The sequence below is a fragment of the Macaca fascicularis genome, chromosome X, assembly GCF_037993035.2.
Source record: "Macaca fascicularis isolate 582-1 chromosome X, T2T-MFA8v1.1".
Lineage (NCBI taxonomy): Eukaryota > Metazoa > Chordata > Mammalia > Primates > Cercopithecidae > Macaca > Macaca fascicularis.
This window is the reverse complement of record NC_088395.1, coordinates 44,892,339-44,909,528: the sequence shown is the minus strand read 5'-3', so window position 1 is coordinate 44,909,528 and position 17,190 is coordinate 44,892,339. Positions and strand designations below refer to the sequence as shown.

Genomic DNA, 17,190 nt, shown 5'->3' with positions numbered 1-17,190 from the left:
AAAGACTCAAGGAGGATTCTCCTCTACACGTTTCAGAGGAGCACAACCCTGCTGACATCTCGATTTAGGACTTCTGGCCTCCATAACTGTATCATAAGAGAAGATACATTTCTATCGTTTTAAACCACTCAGCTTTTGGTATTTCTTACAGCATTTCCTAGGAAGCTAATATTAGGTTCCTAGGAACCCTAATATTCTTCAATAGGTGAATGGAAAACAAACTGTGGTACATGCATACAATGAACTGTATAACATAGGTGAATCTCAAAGACACTATGTTAAGTGAAAGAAGCCAGTCTCCAGAGGTTACATCCTGTATGATTCCATTTATGTGACATTCAGTTAAAGGCATATCTGGCCAGGTGTGGTGGGTCACCCCTGTAATCACAGCACTTTATGAGGCCGAGGCAGGCGAATCACGAGGTCAGGAGTTTGAGACCAGCCTGGCCAACATGGTGAAACCCTGTCTCTACTAAAAATACAAAAAGTTAGCTGGGTGTGGTGGCGGGTGCCTGTAATTCCAGCTACTCTGGAGACTGAGGCAGGAGAATCACTTGAACCCGGGAGGCGGAGGTTGCAGTGAACCGAGACTGCGCCACTGCACTCCAGCCCAGGCAATAGTGCAAGACTCTGTCTCAAAAAATAAATAAATAAATAAGGCAAACCTACAGGGAAGAAAAACAGATCAGTGTTTGCCAGAGGTTGGGGTGGGTTGATGGTTTAATTCGAAAGGGGAAGCATGAGGGAAATTTTGGGACTGTGGTGATGGTTACCTAAATCTATGCATGTGTTACAACTCATGGAACTGTTTATCCACAAAGAGTAATTTCGTGGTATGTTAATTTAGATATTTTAAAAAATGAACACACACACACATCCCCAAATAATTTTCTTCTAAGAAATACTTTAAAAGAAATTTTCCATTTGGGCCTCTGCCAGAAAGGCTGTTTCGTGGGGGCTCTGCCACACCAACTCTTGCATTCTGTGAGCCTGTTTTTCCATCTGTAAAAGTAGTGGATCTGCCTGGAGCAGATCCACTTTTTATTCCCCTCGTCCCCATACTGCACCCTAGGCACTCCCTTTGTGGCAGTGGTGGTGTCTTGATGGATTTGGAGAGAAAAAAACACTGGGATGTCACTGGGCTCTGGACACACAGGTCTTCTCCAAATGGAGCAGTTGTACTTTTGTCTCTCTCTCTCTCTCTTTTTTTTTTTTTTTTTTTTTGGTCTAAAAACCTCTGGATTAGAATAACTGAACACAAGCCAGAGTCCAGGTATCCAGGGAATTAGAATGATCCTGGATTCCAGGGCCTACATGTGGGGGTCACTTGTTCATCCCTTCAGCGAATGCCCTCATGCATCCTTGTAATGAGCAAAACCAGGGTGCTGGCTCTAACGGTTAGTGACTCTAAACAAGTGTTTCAGGGAAGCTGGACTTGTGCTTCTACACAACCCCTTGGATGCACATGGATTAAACACAATGGGACCTCAGTTAAAGCTCTAAATCTAGGCGCCCCCCCCACCTTTGTTTTTTCTTTTTCGATACAGAGTCTCACTCTGTCACCCAAGGCTGGAGTGCAATGGTTCAATCTTGGCTCCCTGCAACCTCCACCTCCCGGGCTCGAGTGCTTCTCTTACCTCAGCCTCCCGAATAGCTGGGACTACAGGTGCCAGCCACCATGCCCGAATCTAGGCCCATTCTAAGGTAAGGTCCAAAAGGACCTTCAGCCATTTGTTTTTAGACACTTGATGATTTTTTGGAAGAGCATTTTGTAAACAACAAAGGACTGTGCACAGAAGGGGGAAATGCCATTATGAGGATGAGTGTGCTGACCTCAAACCAGGGTCAAAGAGTATCATTGCCCTTTACTCCAAGCATGAAACCATTCATGTGCCAGGTACTGTGCTAAGGAACCCAGTCCTCACAACAACTCTATGGGAGAGAGTTGCTTTGACAGGTGAGGAAAGTGAAGCTTTGAGGGGACCCAGGTCACAATGAAAGGAGATGTTAGAGGTGACAGGGTTGGGTCATGGCCAGCAGCTCCAGCCTCTTAAGCCAAGGTTCATGAGAGGAACCCCTGAGACCTGGTGTCAGGCCTGTTCTCTCTCAGTATATGCCCTGGGAAAAGGACTAATGTCCCTTTTCACAAAGGCTGGTGGGAGATCACCAAAGACACCTTGAGACCTTGCCATCAAGTATAGCACTCAAAAAGTACAGTATTTTTAAACTTTATGGAGTGGAATGGTCTTTTAAAAAACTAGTTTTTTTTTTTTTTTTTTAAACTAATGTATAAATTCAATCTAGAAAACCAGAGATGGGCCACTGTGATTGAAGGCGGGCAAGGGTAGCCTGAGCCTCCTCCAGAGCTCCTGGAGCAAAGCTTGAATGAAAGTCACTTATCCACTAGGTTGGCACTTACCGGGAGAAGTGCAAGGGATGCCAAGATGTCTAAGGCTTTGACTTTGGTTTGGAAAGAACCAGGTGAGATTCTAGGGGATTCACTCCTGAGTTAGTCGGCCTCCGGCAGGGCTCAGAATTCCAGGCCTGCCACATGTATTGGGTGCTGCTGGCAGGTCTATGTGAGCTGAGCATCACTTGCCGCACCCTGGTTCCAGCCAGGCCCCAATAGCTTGACCTCACAAGATAAAAAACATTTTCACCATCTTACATTTCGTGAATTTAATTCTATTAAGGTAAGGCTTACTACATTCAAAACTCCAACCCCCTCCCTTTTTTTCTTGCCCCTTAACAAGGCACCAACCGGTTTTCTTTACTAACAAAATGTCAGTGTTCAAGTTCAGTCTTGGTGCCAGATCGATGGCAGATGTCAAGGGCTGGCCGGGATGGCTTACATTGATATCACTGCAAGTATGTCCTTCTCATAGATGTCAGGGATGTCACCTACCGGCGAGTTGATCATGCGCACGGTGTTGTTACTAAACAGCTTGAATTCGTAATTGATGAGCTGTTCCCAAAAGCCGTTGTTGGGCCGGATGATGGGGCGGCGCGACTTGGTCCATGCATGGGCGTCCAGCAGCGACATGGAGTGGTATTTCATGAGGTACGCAAGGCACAGTGAGGCGGAACGGCTCACTCCAGCCACGCAGTGCAGCAGCGTGCGGCCCTGCCTCATATCCACGCTGTGGATAAGATCAGCAATGGGGTCAAAAAAGTCGCAGAGACGAGAGTCACGAGCATCGGTAACAGGCACCTTTACGTACTGAATGCCCTCAAAGAACACATTGACCACTTCCACCGAGGCATTGACAATGGCGGTGATGCGATTGCTGGACAGAAGGATTTTGTTGTTGGCAGCTACACCATTGCTGAGAAACAAGCTGCTGGTTATTTGGGAGAAGCTGTAGATGGAGGGCTGTTGGAGACCCTGAGATGATGAAAAGGACGCGGATGCTGTCATCAAGGCGGCTGGTCCGAGGTCTCTCTATGCTGGTTCAGGGCACAACCCTTACCAAGCTAGTTCAGGATTGCAGCCGCGCCGCGAAGTCTCAGGCTAGGTGTTGGAGAAAGAGGACCGGCCATCGGTCACCACCCTCTTCCTGTCTCCTCCCACCACTCCCATCTGGGCGTCACAATCTCGGACAGATAGCCCTGCGGCTGTGGTTTCCATGGCAATGGCCGCTTGCTGCAAGGAGGACAAGGCCTCTAAGCAGGGTCTTCAGAGACACCCCAGTCTGTTTTATTTTTATCTTTCTTCATAGTCATTTATTTTCCAAGGCCTAATTCTTATCTTTCTTGACTTTTAAAAATGTTCTGTTACAAGATATCTATTTTATGTTTCAATTATTGGACCACATTAAACACAGTATTTATGAATACTTCTATTTCATCAGTGTTGCAGAACAGGGCTTACACTTTCCCTGCAAAATAGCAACATCACATTCTAAGTTGGGGAACAGCATTTGGCTCATGTGATACGCTAATCTCTATAAAACTGGAGCGAGATATGGGATTTGGCTGGGCTTGGTGGACTGGCCTGATATTTCTTTGTTGATTGCAACCATAAAATTTTTTTCCTGCTTACAAACACATCAGGGCTGGTTGTAAGGGAGCATTGCTAACTGATATATAACCCTTTATCTTGAAGTTGGCCTGTGGTGGACAGTTGTGACTAATTTAGCTGTGTCATAGTCCGTTTGTACATACAGCTCAAATGACTGAAACAATAGTTCAAATTATTTTGTTTACTTTCTTCAAAAAGAATGCCCACATGCTTTGTGAACCACAAATCACTTTGACCACTACCGATGCTGTCTTCCCAGTAATATTACACATTCTGGAACAAGTTAATGCTACATGGTAATTGGGCCAAAAATTGAGACAGGCTTGCTCTGTCATCCAGGCTGGAGAGGCCCAGGCCTCTGCCTCCTGAGTTCAAGTGATTCTTGTGCCTCAGCCGACCAAGCAGCTGGGATTACAAGAGTGCGCCACCACACCCGACTAATTTTTGTATTTTTAGTAGAGACAGGATTTCACCATGTTGGCCAGGCTGGTCTCAAACTCCTGACCTCAGGTGATCCTCTCACCTCGGCCTCCCAAAGTGCTGGGATTACATGCAAGAGCCACCGCACCCAGCCCAAAAATTAATTTCTAAAATGCAACCTGACATTTGCATTTCCTTCCAGCTAAGATTTTTATAGAATTTGGCTGAAAATTGAAAAGAACTATAGCCTAAAACTAACAAACTGTTTCGCAGAGCAGCCAATTGACTCACATACTTTGCTCTCATTCCATCATCATTTTGGTATGTGTTCAAAGGTGTGCTGTGATTATGAACAAAGATGAAGTAGATATCAGGCTGCTTATGATGGTCAAGGAAACGATAACCTCAAAACACAACACATATTTCTTTTTCTCGGTTGTCATAATAAAATTAATTTGCATTACTTAAATTGTCAGTCCCCACAAATCTATCTGGAAGAAAATAGAACACAAATACTAAATAAATATGAAAACTGTCTGTTGGGGACAGCTCAACCTGGCTAAGGGAGAAGCTTTGTAATCTATGTAGTAATGTGGAGGCCCTAAACTAGTATTGGTGTCTAGTTATTTCATAAGTATACACTTCTTAAACTTTAAAACTATAGAAAAATTAACAAAATAATTTCAGACACTATTTTCTTTTCTTTTTTTTTTTTTTGAGACAGGGTTTTGCTCTTGTTGCCCAGGCTGGAGTGCAGTGGTGCAATCTCGGCTCACCACAACCTCCGCCTCCCAGGTTCAAGCCATTCTCCTGCCTCCGTCTCATGAGAAGCTGGGATTACAGGCTCGCGCCACCATGCCCAGCTAATTTTTTGTATTTCTAGTAGAGACGGGGTTTCACCATGTTGGCCAGGCTGGTCTCAAACTCCCGACCTCAGGTGATCCACCTGCCTCAGCCTCCCAAAGTGCAGGGATTACAGGCATGAGCCACCGCACCCGGCCACAGACACTATTTTCAAAGACAAGCATGACCCGTATTAAATATATTCATTTATTTATTCTTCATATTCTGTGACACCTATTAGTCTGAGGGATGTTGGATGTTTTAAAAGTCCACTATGGAGCTTTTCCTGGATAGATAACATTTTCTCCCCTTGAGTTTGGAAGCAGGTCACTTTCAGATCTCACTTGTCTCTACTTTTCCTCTTTTTTTTTAAGCACACTGATGGAGGCAATTTTCCTTGTTATTTAGTGAAGAAAATGTGCAATGGACTTGCCCAAGAACACACTCTCTTTCCACCGATGGGAAAACACCCTGGATGTTAAGAATTAGTTAATGTTCAGATTTCTCAATTCAGTAGTCAAAGTCCTTTCTAATCTGATCTAAGCCTGCCTTTCAAATCTCATTCATTTATTCATCAGATTTTTATTAAGAATCTATATACTGTGTTAGGCATTTTCACCTATATAAACCCTCAGTTCTGACCAAACAAAGCAAATGCTTTTGGCAAATACAAAATGTACATTCCTGTTTCCTTATCTTTGCTCATGCCATTTCTCTCTCTTGAGAAGCCTGACTCCTCTCTGCTTCCTGAATTCTATCCAAGCTTCAAGACTCAGCTTGATTAATTTAACAAGAGGATCAACTGAGCATCCAATCTGTGTCAGGTACGATCTTAGCAGTGTAGATCCATCACAATACAGGACCTGATTCCCAAGAGCTTATACTTTGGTCAGAGAGATAGATAACCTTGGAAGAGTCTAGAAGAGAGGGTATGATTCATTGTTTTAGGTGAGCGTTGGGGGACCAGGGGCAGTAGGTGTATGTCATGGAAGGTTTAACAGAAAACGTGACTAGGAAAAGTCTTTTTGTTTTTATTACTTATTATTTATAGTGTCCAAGTTTGTGTTTTGAAAAATATCAAACCTACATAAAAGCTGCAAGAATAGAACAATGAGCATCTGTTTACCCTTCACCTGTGCTTCTATTGTTAACATTTCACCACTTTTGTTTTATCTCTCTATTTTGATATACAAACACACAAGTTTATTTGCTTGTTTCTTTTTGCTGAAACATTGAGAGTTTCTTGTAGATATAGCAACAATTTAGCCCTTCAGCACATATCTCCAAAGAACAAGTACATTCTCTTCCATAACCACAGTACAATGACCATACTTAGGAAATTAGCATTGGCCCCATATTATTATCTAACATGTAGCCCATATTCAAATTTCACCAAGTCTCTTAATATTATTTATAGCTGTTTTTTTTTTCTTTTGATTCAGGATTGAATTAAGGATCACACAATGCATTTAGCCATCACGCTTCTTTAGCATGTTTAAATTTGGAGCTGTTGCTGAGTCTTTTGTTTTGGTCTTGCTGGACATTGGCACTTTTAAGAGTTCAGGCCGGTTTTGCAGAACATCTTTCAAAGTGTATTTGTTTGATTGTTCCCTCAGGATTAGATTCAGGTGAAATATTTTTTGCAAGAACACCACCAGAGTGTTGGATTCTCAGTACATCGTACCAGGGGGCATACGTTATTTGTTTGTTCCATTAATGGTGATGAGAAATTTTTTCATTTCTCTTTCAATAGCTTTAGGGGTTCTAGTGGTTTCGGGTTACATGGATGAATTGTATAATGGCCAAGTCTGAAATTTTAGTGCATCCATCACCTGAGTAGCGTACATTCTTCCCAATATGTAGTTTTTAAATATCTCCCCACCATCCTCCCCCATTCTGAGTCTCCAATGTCCATTATACCAGTCTATATGCCTTTGTGTACCCATAGGTTAGCTCCCACTTATGAGGACATGTGACCAGGCATGGTGGCTCATGCCTGTAATCCCAGCATTTTGGGAGGCCAAGGCGGATGAATCACCAGAGGTCAGGAGTTCGAGACCAGCTTGGCCAACATGGCGAAACCCCGTCTGTACTAAAAATACAAAACTTGGCCGGGCGCGGTGGCTCACGCCTGTAATCCCAGCACTTTGGGAGGCCGAGGCGGGCGGATCACAAGGTCAGGAGATCGAGACCACGGTGAAACCCCGTCTCTACTAAAAATACAAAAAATTAGCCGGGCGCGGTTGTGGGCGCCTGTAGTCCCAGCTACTCGGGAGGCTGAGGCAGGAGAATGGCGTGAACCCGGGAGGCGGAGCTTGCAGTGAGCCGAGATCGCGCCACTGCACTCCAGCCTGGGCGACAGAGCGAGACTCCGTCTCAAAAAAAAAAAAAAAAAAAAAAAAAAATACAAAACTTAGCTGGGCATGGTGGTGCGCGCTTGTACTCCCAGCTATTTGGGAGACTGAGGTGGAGGATCACTTGAACTTGGGAGGATCGCTTGAACCCAGGAGGCAGAGGTTGCAGTAAGCCGAGATCGTGCCACTGCAATCATGCCTGGGCTAGAGAGTGAGACTCCGTCTCCAAAAAAAAAAAAAAAAAAAAAAAAAGTCAGAACATGCGATATTTGGTTTTCCATTCCTGAGTTACTTCACTTAGAATAATGTTCCCCAGTTCCATCCAGGTTGCTGCAAAAAGCATTATTTTGTTCTTTTTTTATAGCTGAGTAGTATTCCATGGTGTATATATATCACATTTTCTTTATCCACGTATCAGTTGATGGGCACTTAGTTTTGTTCCATGTCTTTGCATTTGCGAATTGTGCTGTAATAAATATATGCGTGTAGATGTCTTTTTGATATAATTACTTCTTTTCCTTTGGGTAGATACACAGAAGTGGGATTGCTGGATCAAATGGTAGATCTACTTTTAGTTCTTTAAGGAATCTCCATACTGTTTTCCGTAAAGGTTGTACTAATTTACATTCCCCCAGCAGTGTTACCTTTTTACCACATACACACCAACATCTATTAAATTTTATTTACTTAATTTAATTTATTTATTTACTTTTGAGATGGAGTTTCGCTCTTGCCACCCAGGCTGGAGTGCAGTGGCACCATCTCAGCTCACTGTAACCTCTACCTCCTTGGTTCAAGCGATTCTCATGCCTCAGCTTCCTATGTAGCTGGGATTACAGGTGCGCACCACCAAGCCTGGCTAATTTTTGTATTTCTAGTAGAGATGGGGTTTCACTATGTTGGCCAGGCTGGTCTCGAACTCCCAACCTCAGGTGATCCGCCCACCTCGGCCTCCCAAAGTGCTGGGCTTACAAGCATGAGCAACCATGCCCAGCCTTTACTTTTTAATATTGGCCATTCTGCCTGGGGTAAGATGGCATTGTATTGTGGTTTTGATTTACATTTCCCTGATGATTAGTGATGTTGAGCCTTTTTTCATGTTTGTTGAGCATTTGTATATCTTCTTTTGAGAAACATCTATTCATGTCATTTGCCCACTTTTTAATGAGATTATTTGTTTTTTTCCTGCTGATTTGCTTGAGTTCCTTGTAGATTCTGGATATTAGTCCTTTGTTGAATGCATAGTTTGCAAATATTTTCTCCCATTCTGTGAGTTGTCTGTTTACTCTGCTGATTGTTTCTTTTGCTGTGCAGAAGCTTTTACATTTAATTATGTCCCATTTGTTTATTTTTGTTTTGTTGCATTTGCTTTTGGGGTCTTAGTCATGAATTCTTTGCCTACACCAATGTCCAGAAGAGTTTTCCTAGGTTTTCTTCTAGAATTTTTATGGCTTCAGGTCTTACATTTAAGTCTTTAATCGATCTTGAGTTGATTTTTGTACATGGTGAGAGAAATGAATCCAGTTTCATTCTTCTACATGTGGGATCCAGTTTTCCCAACACCATTTATTGAATTGGGTGTCCTTTCCTCAGTTTATGTTTTTGTATGCTTTGTCAAAGATCAGTTGGTTGTAAGTATTTTGCTTTATTTCTGGATTCGCCATTCTATTCCATTGGTCTATGTATCTACTTTCATACCAGTACCACCATAGCCTTGCAGTATAATTTGAAGTGTGGTAATGTGATGCCTCTAGATTTTTTCTTTTTGCTTCTGATTGCTTTGGCTATTTGGGCTTTTTTTTGGTTCTATATGAATTTTAGGATCATTTTTTCTAATTCTGTGAAAAAATGATGTCAGCATTTTCATAGGAATTGCATTGAATTTATAGATTGCTTTGGGCAGTATGGTCATTTTCATGATATTGATTCTTCTGATTCATGAGCATGGGATATATTTGCATTTGTTTGTGTTATCTACAATTTCTTTCAGCAGTATTTTGCAGTTCGTCTTGTAGAGATATTTCACCTCCTTGGGTAAGTATATTCCTAAGTTGTTTGGGTTTTTTGTAGCTAGTGTAACAGCAATTGAGGTTTTTGTGTTTTGTTTTGTTTTGTTTTTAAGACAGAGTCTTGCTCTGTCGCCTGGGCTGGAATGCAATGGCGTGATCTCGGCTCACTGCAACCTCCGCCTCCCAGGTTCAAGTGATTCTCCTGCTTCAGCCTCCTGAGTAGCTGAGATTACAGGTGCCTGTCACCACGCCCTGCTAATTTTTTGTATTTTTAGTAGAGACAGGGTTTCACTATGTTGGCCAGGCTGGTCTCCAACTCCTGACCTCATGTTCCGCCTGCCTCGGCCTCCCCAGATGCTGGGATTACAGGCGTGAGCCACTGCACCCAGTTGCAATTGAGTTCTTGATTTGATTTTCAGCTTGGTCATTGTTGGTGTATAGCAGTGGTTACTGATTTGTATACATTGATTTTGCAACCTGAGACTTTACTGAATTCATTTATCAAATCTACAAGTCTTTTGGAAGAGTCTTTAGGATTTTCTAGATATACTACCTACCACATCATTGGCAAACAGAGAGTTTGACTTCCTCTTTTCCAATTTCTTTTCGTTTTTTTAGACAGAATCGCACTTTGTTGCCCAGGCTGGAGTGCAGTGGCACGATCTCAACTCACTGCAACCTCCACCTCCTGGGCTCAAGCAATTCTCTAGCCTTGCCTCCTGAGTAGTTGGGATTACAGGCATGTACCACCACGCCTTTTGTATTTTTAGTAGAAACAGGGTTTCACCGTGTTGGCCAGGCTGGTGTCAAACTTCTGACCTAAGGTGATCCACCTGCCTCGGCCTCCCAAACTGTTGGGATTACAGGCATGAGCCACCGTGCCCAGCTCTCTTTTCCAATTTGGATGCCCTTTATTTCTTTCTCTTGCCTGATTGCTCTGGCTAGGACTTCCAGTACTATGCCAAATAACAGTGGTGAAAGTGGACATCCTTGTCTTGTTCCTTTTCTCAGAGGGAATGCTTTCAACTTTTCCTCATTCAGTATGATGTTGGCTGTCAGTCTGTCATATATGGCTTTTATTATTTTGAGGTATGTTCTTTCTATGCCTAGTTTATTGAGGGTTTTTGTCATAAAGGGATGCTGGATTTTATCAAATGCTTTTTTGCATCTATTGAGATGATCATATGGATTTTGTTTTTAATTCTGTTTATGTGATGAATCACATTTATTGACTTGCATATGTTGAACTATCTGTGTGAATGATGATCATTTTGACTACTTGGCTACGGTGGCATTAGCTAAGCTTCTCCAATGTGAATGCAATTTTTCCCCTTTGTATCAATAATTTTATTATTATTATTATTATTATTATTTATTGAGACAGAGTCTCACTCTGTGGTCCAGACTGGAGTGCAGTGGCATGATCTCAGTTCACTGCAGACTCTGTCTCCCAGGTTCAAGCAATTCTCCCACCTCAGCCTCCTGAGTAGCTGGGATTACAGGTGCCTGTCACCACACCCAGCTAATTTTTAAATTTTTAGTAGAGACAGGATTTTGCCATGTTGATCAGGCTGGTTTTGAACTCCTGACCTCAAGTGATGCGCCCACCTCAGCCTCTCAAAGTGCTGGGATTACAGGCGTGAGCCACCGCACCTGGACCTCTTTGTATCAATAATTAATAAGGAGTATGTGAGGTGGTGCTTTGAGTTTGTAGGACTATCTTTGGAATAGAACGTTAAAGAATGAAAAGGAGTTTTCCAGTCAGACAAAGAGGAAAGGATATTCTAGACAGAAAGGGAAGCATATGCAAAGGTATATCAGTATGAAATAGTGTCAGAAGGACAAAGAACAACTCAGAATTGCTAGTGTATACAGAGTGAAGCTGTAGAAGTCATGGGAAGGATGGCTAGAGATCCCAGACGGCCTTTAAGCAGGTACTTAGGCTTGATCCTGTAGGTCAGGTGACACACAAGTTTTTTTGTTTGTTTGTTTGCTTGTTTGTTTTTCAGACGGAATCTTGCTCTGTCACCCAGCCTGGAGTGCAGTGACACGATCTTGGCTCACTGCAACCTCTGCCTCCCGGGTTCAAGCAATTCTCTGCATCAGCCTCCTGAATAGCTGGGATTACAGGCACACACCACCACACCCAGCTAATTTTTTTTTTTGTATTTTTAGTAGAGATGAGGTTTCACCATGTTAGCCAGGATGGTCTCGATCTCCTGACCTTGTGATCCGCCCGCCTCGGCCTCCCAAAGTGCTGAGATTACAAGCGTGAGCCACCACGCCCAGCTCTAATGTTTGCATTTTTAGTAGAGACGGAGTTTCACCATCTTGGCCAGGCTGATCTTGAACTCCTGACCTCGTGATCCACCCACCTTGGCCTGCCAAAGTGCTGAGATTACACGTGTGAGCCACCTCACCTGGTGACACACAAGTATTTTATGCAGGGAAATAGCATCATCAGAATAGAATTTTAGGAAGCTCACTGACAGCTATATGGATGAATTTGTAGAGAGAAGGGATGAAGTGGTAAGAATGGCAATACTAGAGGGAGTGAGAACTATTGCAGTAGTCTAGGTGAGCAATGAGATACATCTATTACAGACTCTTTCCTGACATGGAAGCTCGATCAAATCCAAATATATTTCATCTAATCAAATGTACACATGGGCCAGGCCACATAAGAGGATGGAATACCAAACTTCCTATGGATCAGGCTCTAGAGAGTTTGACGTCCTGAAAGGAGGAGAGTTAAGGCAAGAGGTTGAGGTTGCAGGTAATATATTTAAATTGGAGGGTGCCGGTAGGGAGAACACCTGAAGGCGTATAGGGTGAGGGCACAGGAGAGCCATGTAACTAAAGGGAGTTGCATGTTATGCTGTGCAACAGACAAGTAAGATGGGAGTTTCCCAGCAGAAGGCCCTGAGGCAGAGGTGGCAGTTGGCCTCCCTGAGTAATAATGAGCAAGGGAGAGTTATGTGTGAATTTCAGATGTGGGGCTGGGTCAGTTGCACCACAATATACAGCCGGCAGGAAGCCAGCTCCTCTAGGACTTGTTGCTGGGCTCAGCCTGGTCCTTGGTTTATGGACGGTGAGTGGGGAGACAGATGGATATGAATATGAAAGTCTTTAAATAACACCCTCTAGTCCTGAATACAAATAACATGAGAAAATGATTGTTGCTTATTTGTTAGGTGAAAAAAAAAAAACAGTTTATAAGAAACTAGATACATTTTTGTAAAGGCAAAATATATATGTGTGTGTATTCGTCATTACATGTACATATCATATATATTAAACACCTATTTATGAATCCTATTTATGGAAATATTAGGTATCTGAAGCAGCTCTAGTTATGGAGTAAGAATTCAATTTGTTAAAGTTTTTTTCATTGTCGGTTTTAACCGTAATCTGTATGAATAATTCATATTAAGAGAGACTTTTATTTATTTATATTGACAAATGACAAATTGAGCTGGGCATGGTAGGTAACACAGGGAGACCCGTCTCTACAAAAGACTTTTTAAAACATTTTTAAAAGGCCGCGCGCGGTGGCTCACTCCTGTAGTTTCAGCACTTTGGGAGGCCGAGGCAGGTGGATCACCTGAGGTCGGGAGTTGGAGACCAGCCTGACCAACATGGAGAAACCCTGTCTCTACTAAAAATACAAAAATTAGCTGAGCGTGGTGGTGCATGCCTGTAATCCCAGCTACTCGAGAGGCTGAGGCAGGAGAATCACTTGAACCCCGAAGGCGGATGTTGCGGTGTGCCGAAATCTCGCCATTGCATTCCAGTCTGGGCAACAAGAGAGAAACTCCGTCTCAGTAAATAAATAAATAAATAAATAAATAAATAATTTAAAAAATTAACTGACTGTGGTGGCATGCACCTGTGGTCCCAGCTACTTTGGGAGGCTCAGGTGGGAGGATTGCTTGAGCCCAGGAGGTCGAGGCTCCCATGAGCCATGATCATGCCACCACACTCCAGCCTGGGTGAAAGATCGAGACTGTCTCAAAAAAAACCCCACACCCAGCAATTTGGGAGGTAGACACGGGCGGATCACTTGAGGTCAGGAGTTCCAGACCAGCCTGGCCAAAATGGTGAAACCCCGTCTCTACTAAAAATACAAAAATTAGCTGGGCGTGGTTGTGGGCGCCTGTAATCCCAGCTATTTGGGAGGCTGAGGCAGGAGAATTGCTTGAACTCGGGAGGCGGAGGTTGCAGTGAGCCATGATAGCGCCACTGCACTCCAGCCTGGGCAACACAGTCCATCTCAAAACAAACAAACAAACAAACCAAAAAACAAAAACAAAACCCACAAAAAAACAAATGACAAATTGTATATATTTATGCTGTATAACATTGTTGCGATATGTATAAACACTGTGGAATGATTAAAGCATGCTAATTAACATATCTGTCACCTCACATATTTTTGTGAATGCTAGATACTATTTAGTGTTATATTTGACTGGTAGGATTCAGGGAATCCTCCTTTTTTGTCACTTGTCTCTATTTTCAAATTTTCTTTTCTTTCTTCTTCTTCTTCTTCTTTTTTTTTTTTTTTTTTTTTTTGAGGAGTTTCGCTTTTGTTACCCAGGCTGGAGTGCAATGGCACGATCTCGGCTCACCGCAACCTCCGCCTCCCAGGTTCAAACGATTCTCCTGCCTTAGCCTCCCGGCTAGCTGGGATTACAGGCAGGCGCCATCACCGTCCTGCTAGTTTTGTATTTTTAGTAGAGATGGGGTTTCTCCCGTGTTGGTCAGGCTGGTCTCAAACTTCTGACCTCAAATGATCCGCCCACCTCGGCCTCCCAAAGTGCTGGGATTACAGGGGTGAGCCACCGCATGCAGCCCTTATATTTTCAAATTTTCTAAAATAATGTGTGCTATTTTGTAATGAGAAAAAAGAAAGAATCCAAGTGTTCTTAAACGTTATCAACAAATACCCTTTTCTTTTTTGCCAATAAAATTAACAAAGTTGGGCCGGGTGCTGCGGCTCACATCTGTAATTCCATCACCTTGGGAGGCCGAGGCAAGCTGATCACCTAAGTTCAGGAGTTCGAGACCAGCCTGGGCAACATGGCAAAACCCCATCTCTACTAAAAATACAAAAATTAGTCGGGCATGGGCACCCCTCCCCCTGCCGTGCTATAATCCCAGCTACTCTGCAGGCGGAGGCAGGAGAAACGCTTGAACTCGGGAGGTGGCAGTTGCAGTGAGCTGAGATCACACCACTGCACTGCAGCCTGGGCAACAGAGTGAGACTCTGTCTCAAATAAAATAAAATAAAATTAGCAAAGTTGAAAAACTGATAATACATGGTGGTGACAAGAATTCAGAGAAATGGGTACTCTCATGCACTGTCAGATTTGGAGATGGGATACAGCAACACTGGCCAAACCATGTGGTGATCATATAAATCAACAAAAACTCTTATGGCCTTGGTGGGAGAATAAGGAGGGTACTATCAATTTGCAATATCCAGTAAACTGACAGTGCACATACTCTATCCCCCAGCAGCTCCACCCCAGGTAGAAACTCTTGCTCATATATACGAGAAGACATTTACAGGAATGTTTATAGCAATGTTGCCTATAATAGTGAAAAAATGGGCCGGGCACAGTGGCTCACACCTGTAATCCCAACACTTTGGGAGGCCGAGGAGGGTGGATCACAAGGTCAGGAGATGGAGACCATCCTGGCTAACACGGTGAAAGCCCGTCTACTAAAAATACAAAAAAAAAAAAAAAATAGCCGGGAGTAGCGGCACGCACCTGTAATGGCATGCGCCTGTAATTTCACCTACTTGGGAGGGTGAGGCAGGAGAATCGCTTGAACCAGGAGGCGAAGGTTGCAGTGAGCCTAGATCGTGCACTGCACTCCAGCCTGAGTGACAGAGCAAGGCTCCGTTTCAAAAAAAAAAAAAAAAAAAAAAAGAAGTGAAAAAATGGAAACAATATAAACGTTCACCAAGAAGAAAATTAAAATTTGATGGCATAGTCATATAATGAACACCACACAAACAGCTATGAAAATAAATGAACTAGAGCTACATGTGTAAACCTATAAGCCTCAAAAGTGTAATGCTGTAGAAAAAGAGCAAATCACAGGAGAATATGTGCAGTAAGAAGTTTAAAGACAAGAAGAACAGTACTATATATTGTTTATGCATGCATATGCATATACATGTATTATATATAGCAAAAGTTAAAAACCCTGCATAGGTCTGAGAAATACCAAATTGCAGATATGATTCCTCTAGGGAAAGATGGGCTCTGGGAGGGCTAGATAGGATGTTTCATATGTCTTAATACTTTATTTCATTAAGAAAATAGATCTAAAGCAAATATGGCAAAATGTTAAGGCCTGACAAACTGCATGTTGGGTATATAGGTATTTATTATAATATCCAGTAGACTGTTAGGATTGCTTGAAACATTTCTTAATAAAAAGGAATGGGGAAAAATGTACATAAGCTCTGAGCTAGCAATTTCTCTGCTGGTAATTTATTTATTGTAGGGAAATCCTTACAAATGTGTACAAGAGATTTACCTACCAACACCTTTATTGTAAGTATTATTTATGATATAAAAAATTGGAAAAAACCTAATCTGGCAATAAGGGCTTGTTTAACTATATTACAACACCTCCATATGGTAAAATATAATGCAGATCTTAAAATGATAACCCAGAAGAATGTTTATGGATACAAAGAAAAATTCACAATATTTTGTTAATAAAAATACTATAAAAGAGTTTAATCTCAATTTGTAAAATAAAGTAATATCTATCTATATATGTAGATTCATGAATAGAAGAAAGCAAAGAAGGAAATACACAAAAATGTCCACAATCATTGTCTCTGAGCAGTGTTATTGTAGAAGTTTTATAGTTTCTGGATTTTCCCCACATATATGTAATAGATACGTAACAGTTTACAATTAGAAAACTATGCTTTAAAAAGATACCAATAAGATGGTTTTGGTGGGAGATAATATGGAATTAGACAAAAAAGCAGCAACCGCAGGATGAAGAAAAAAAAGAGACAAAATCAAGAGTGTTGAAGAAGGTATAATCGACAAAAATTTCTAACAGATTAAGAAGGGAGGGGAAAGTAGAAATATCATGATCACTTGCTGGTTTCTGACTTGGGCGCCTGGGCAGCTAATGATACCATTCCCTGAAATAAGAAATGCACAAGGGAGATCAGATCCAGCATGAAAGATGAACGAGGAGTACAATTTGGAAGAGAATGAAATTGAAAGGCCCTAGGACATTGTGGCAAACAGTGTGGAGCTCCTATCCTGTATTCACTCCCTCCTGTCTAACTTTTAACAGGAGTCCCTTGCCAACGACTGGCTTAGAAATGGGCAACTAACCAACATCTGGCAAATGGTATGCTAGAGGAAGTCTACTGGAAGTTCCTGGGAAAGGTTTCCTGGTTCCTAAGAAAAAGACAATAGTACTAGATGCCCCTCTTTCCTCCTCTGAACATGTCATTTCTGGGTGTGATACCCAGATCTTGGTAGCTATCCTGCAG

The 17,190-nt window shown here is 42.4% G+C and overlaps 1 protein-coding gene across 1 annotated transcript; it reads right to left on the bottom strand.

Annotated features, from left to right (window-relative positions):
- Positions 1–1,208: 1,208 nt before the first annotated feature.
- Positions 1,209–4,328, bottom strand: DUSP21 (dual specificity phosphatase 21). The gene has a single exon (XM_015443309.4). The coding sequence runs from the start codon at positions 3,416–3,418 to the stop codon at positions 2,849–2,851; it is 570 nt and encodes a 189-aa protein (XP_015298795.1). The 5' UTR covers positions 3,419–4,328; the 3' UTR covers positions 1,209–2,848.
- Positions 4,329–17,190: the final 12,862 nt, after the last annotated feature.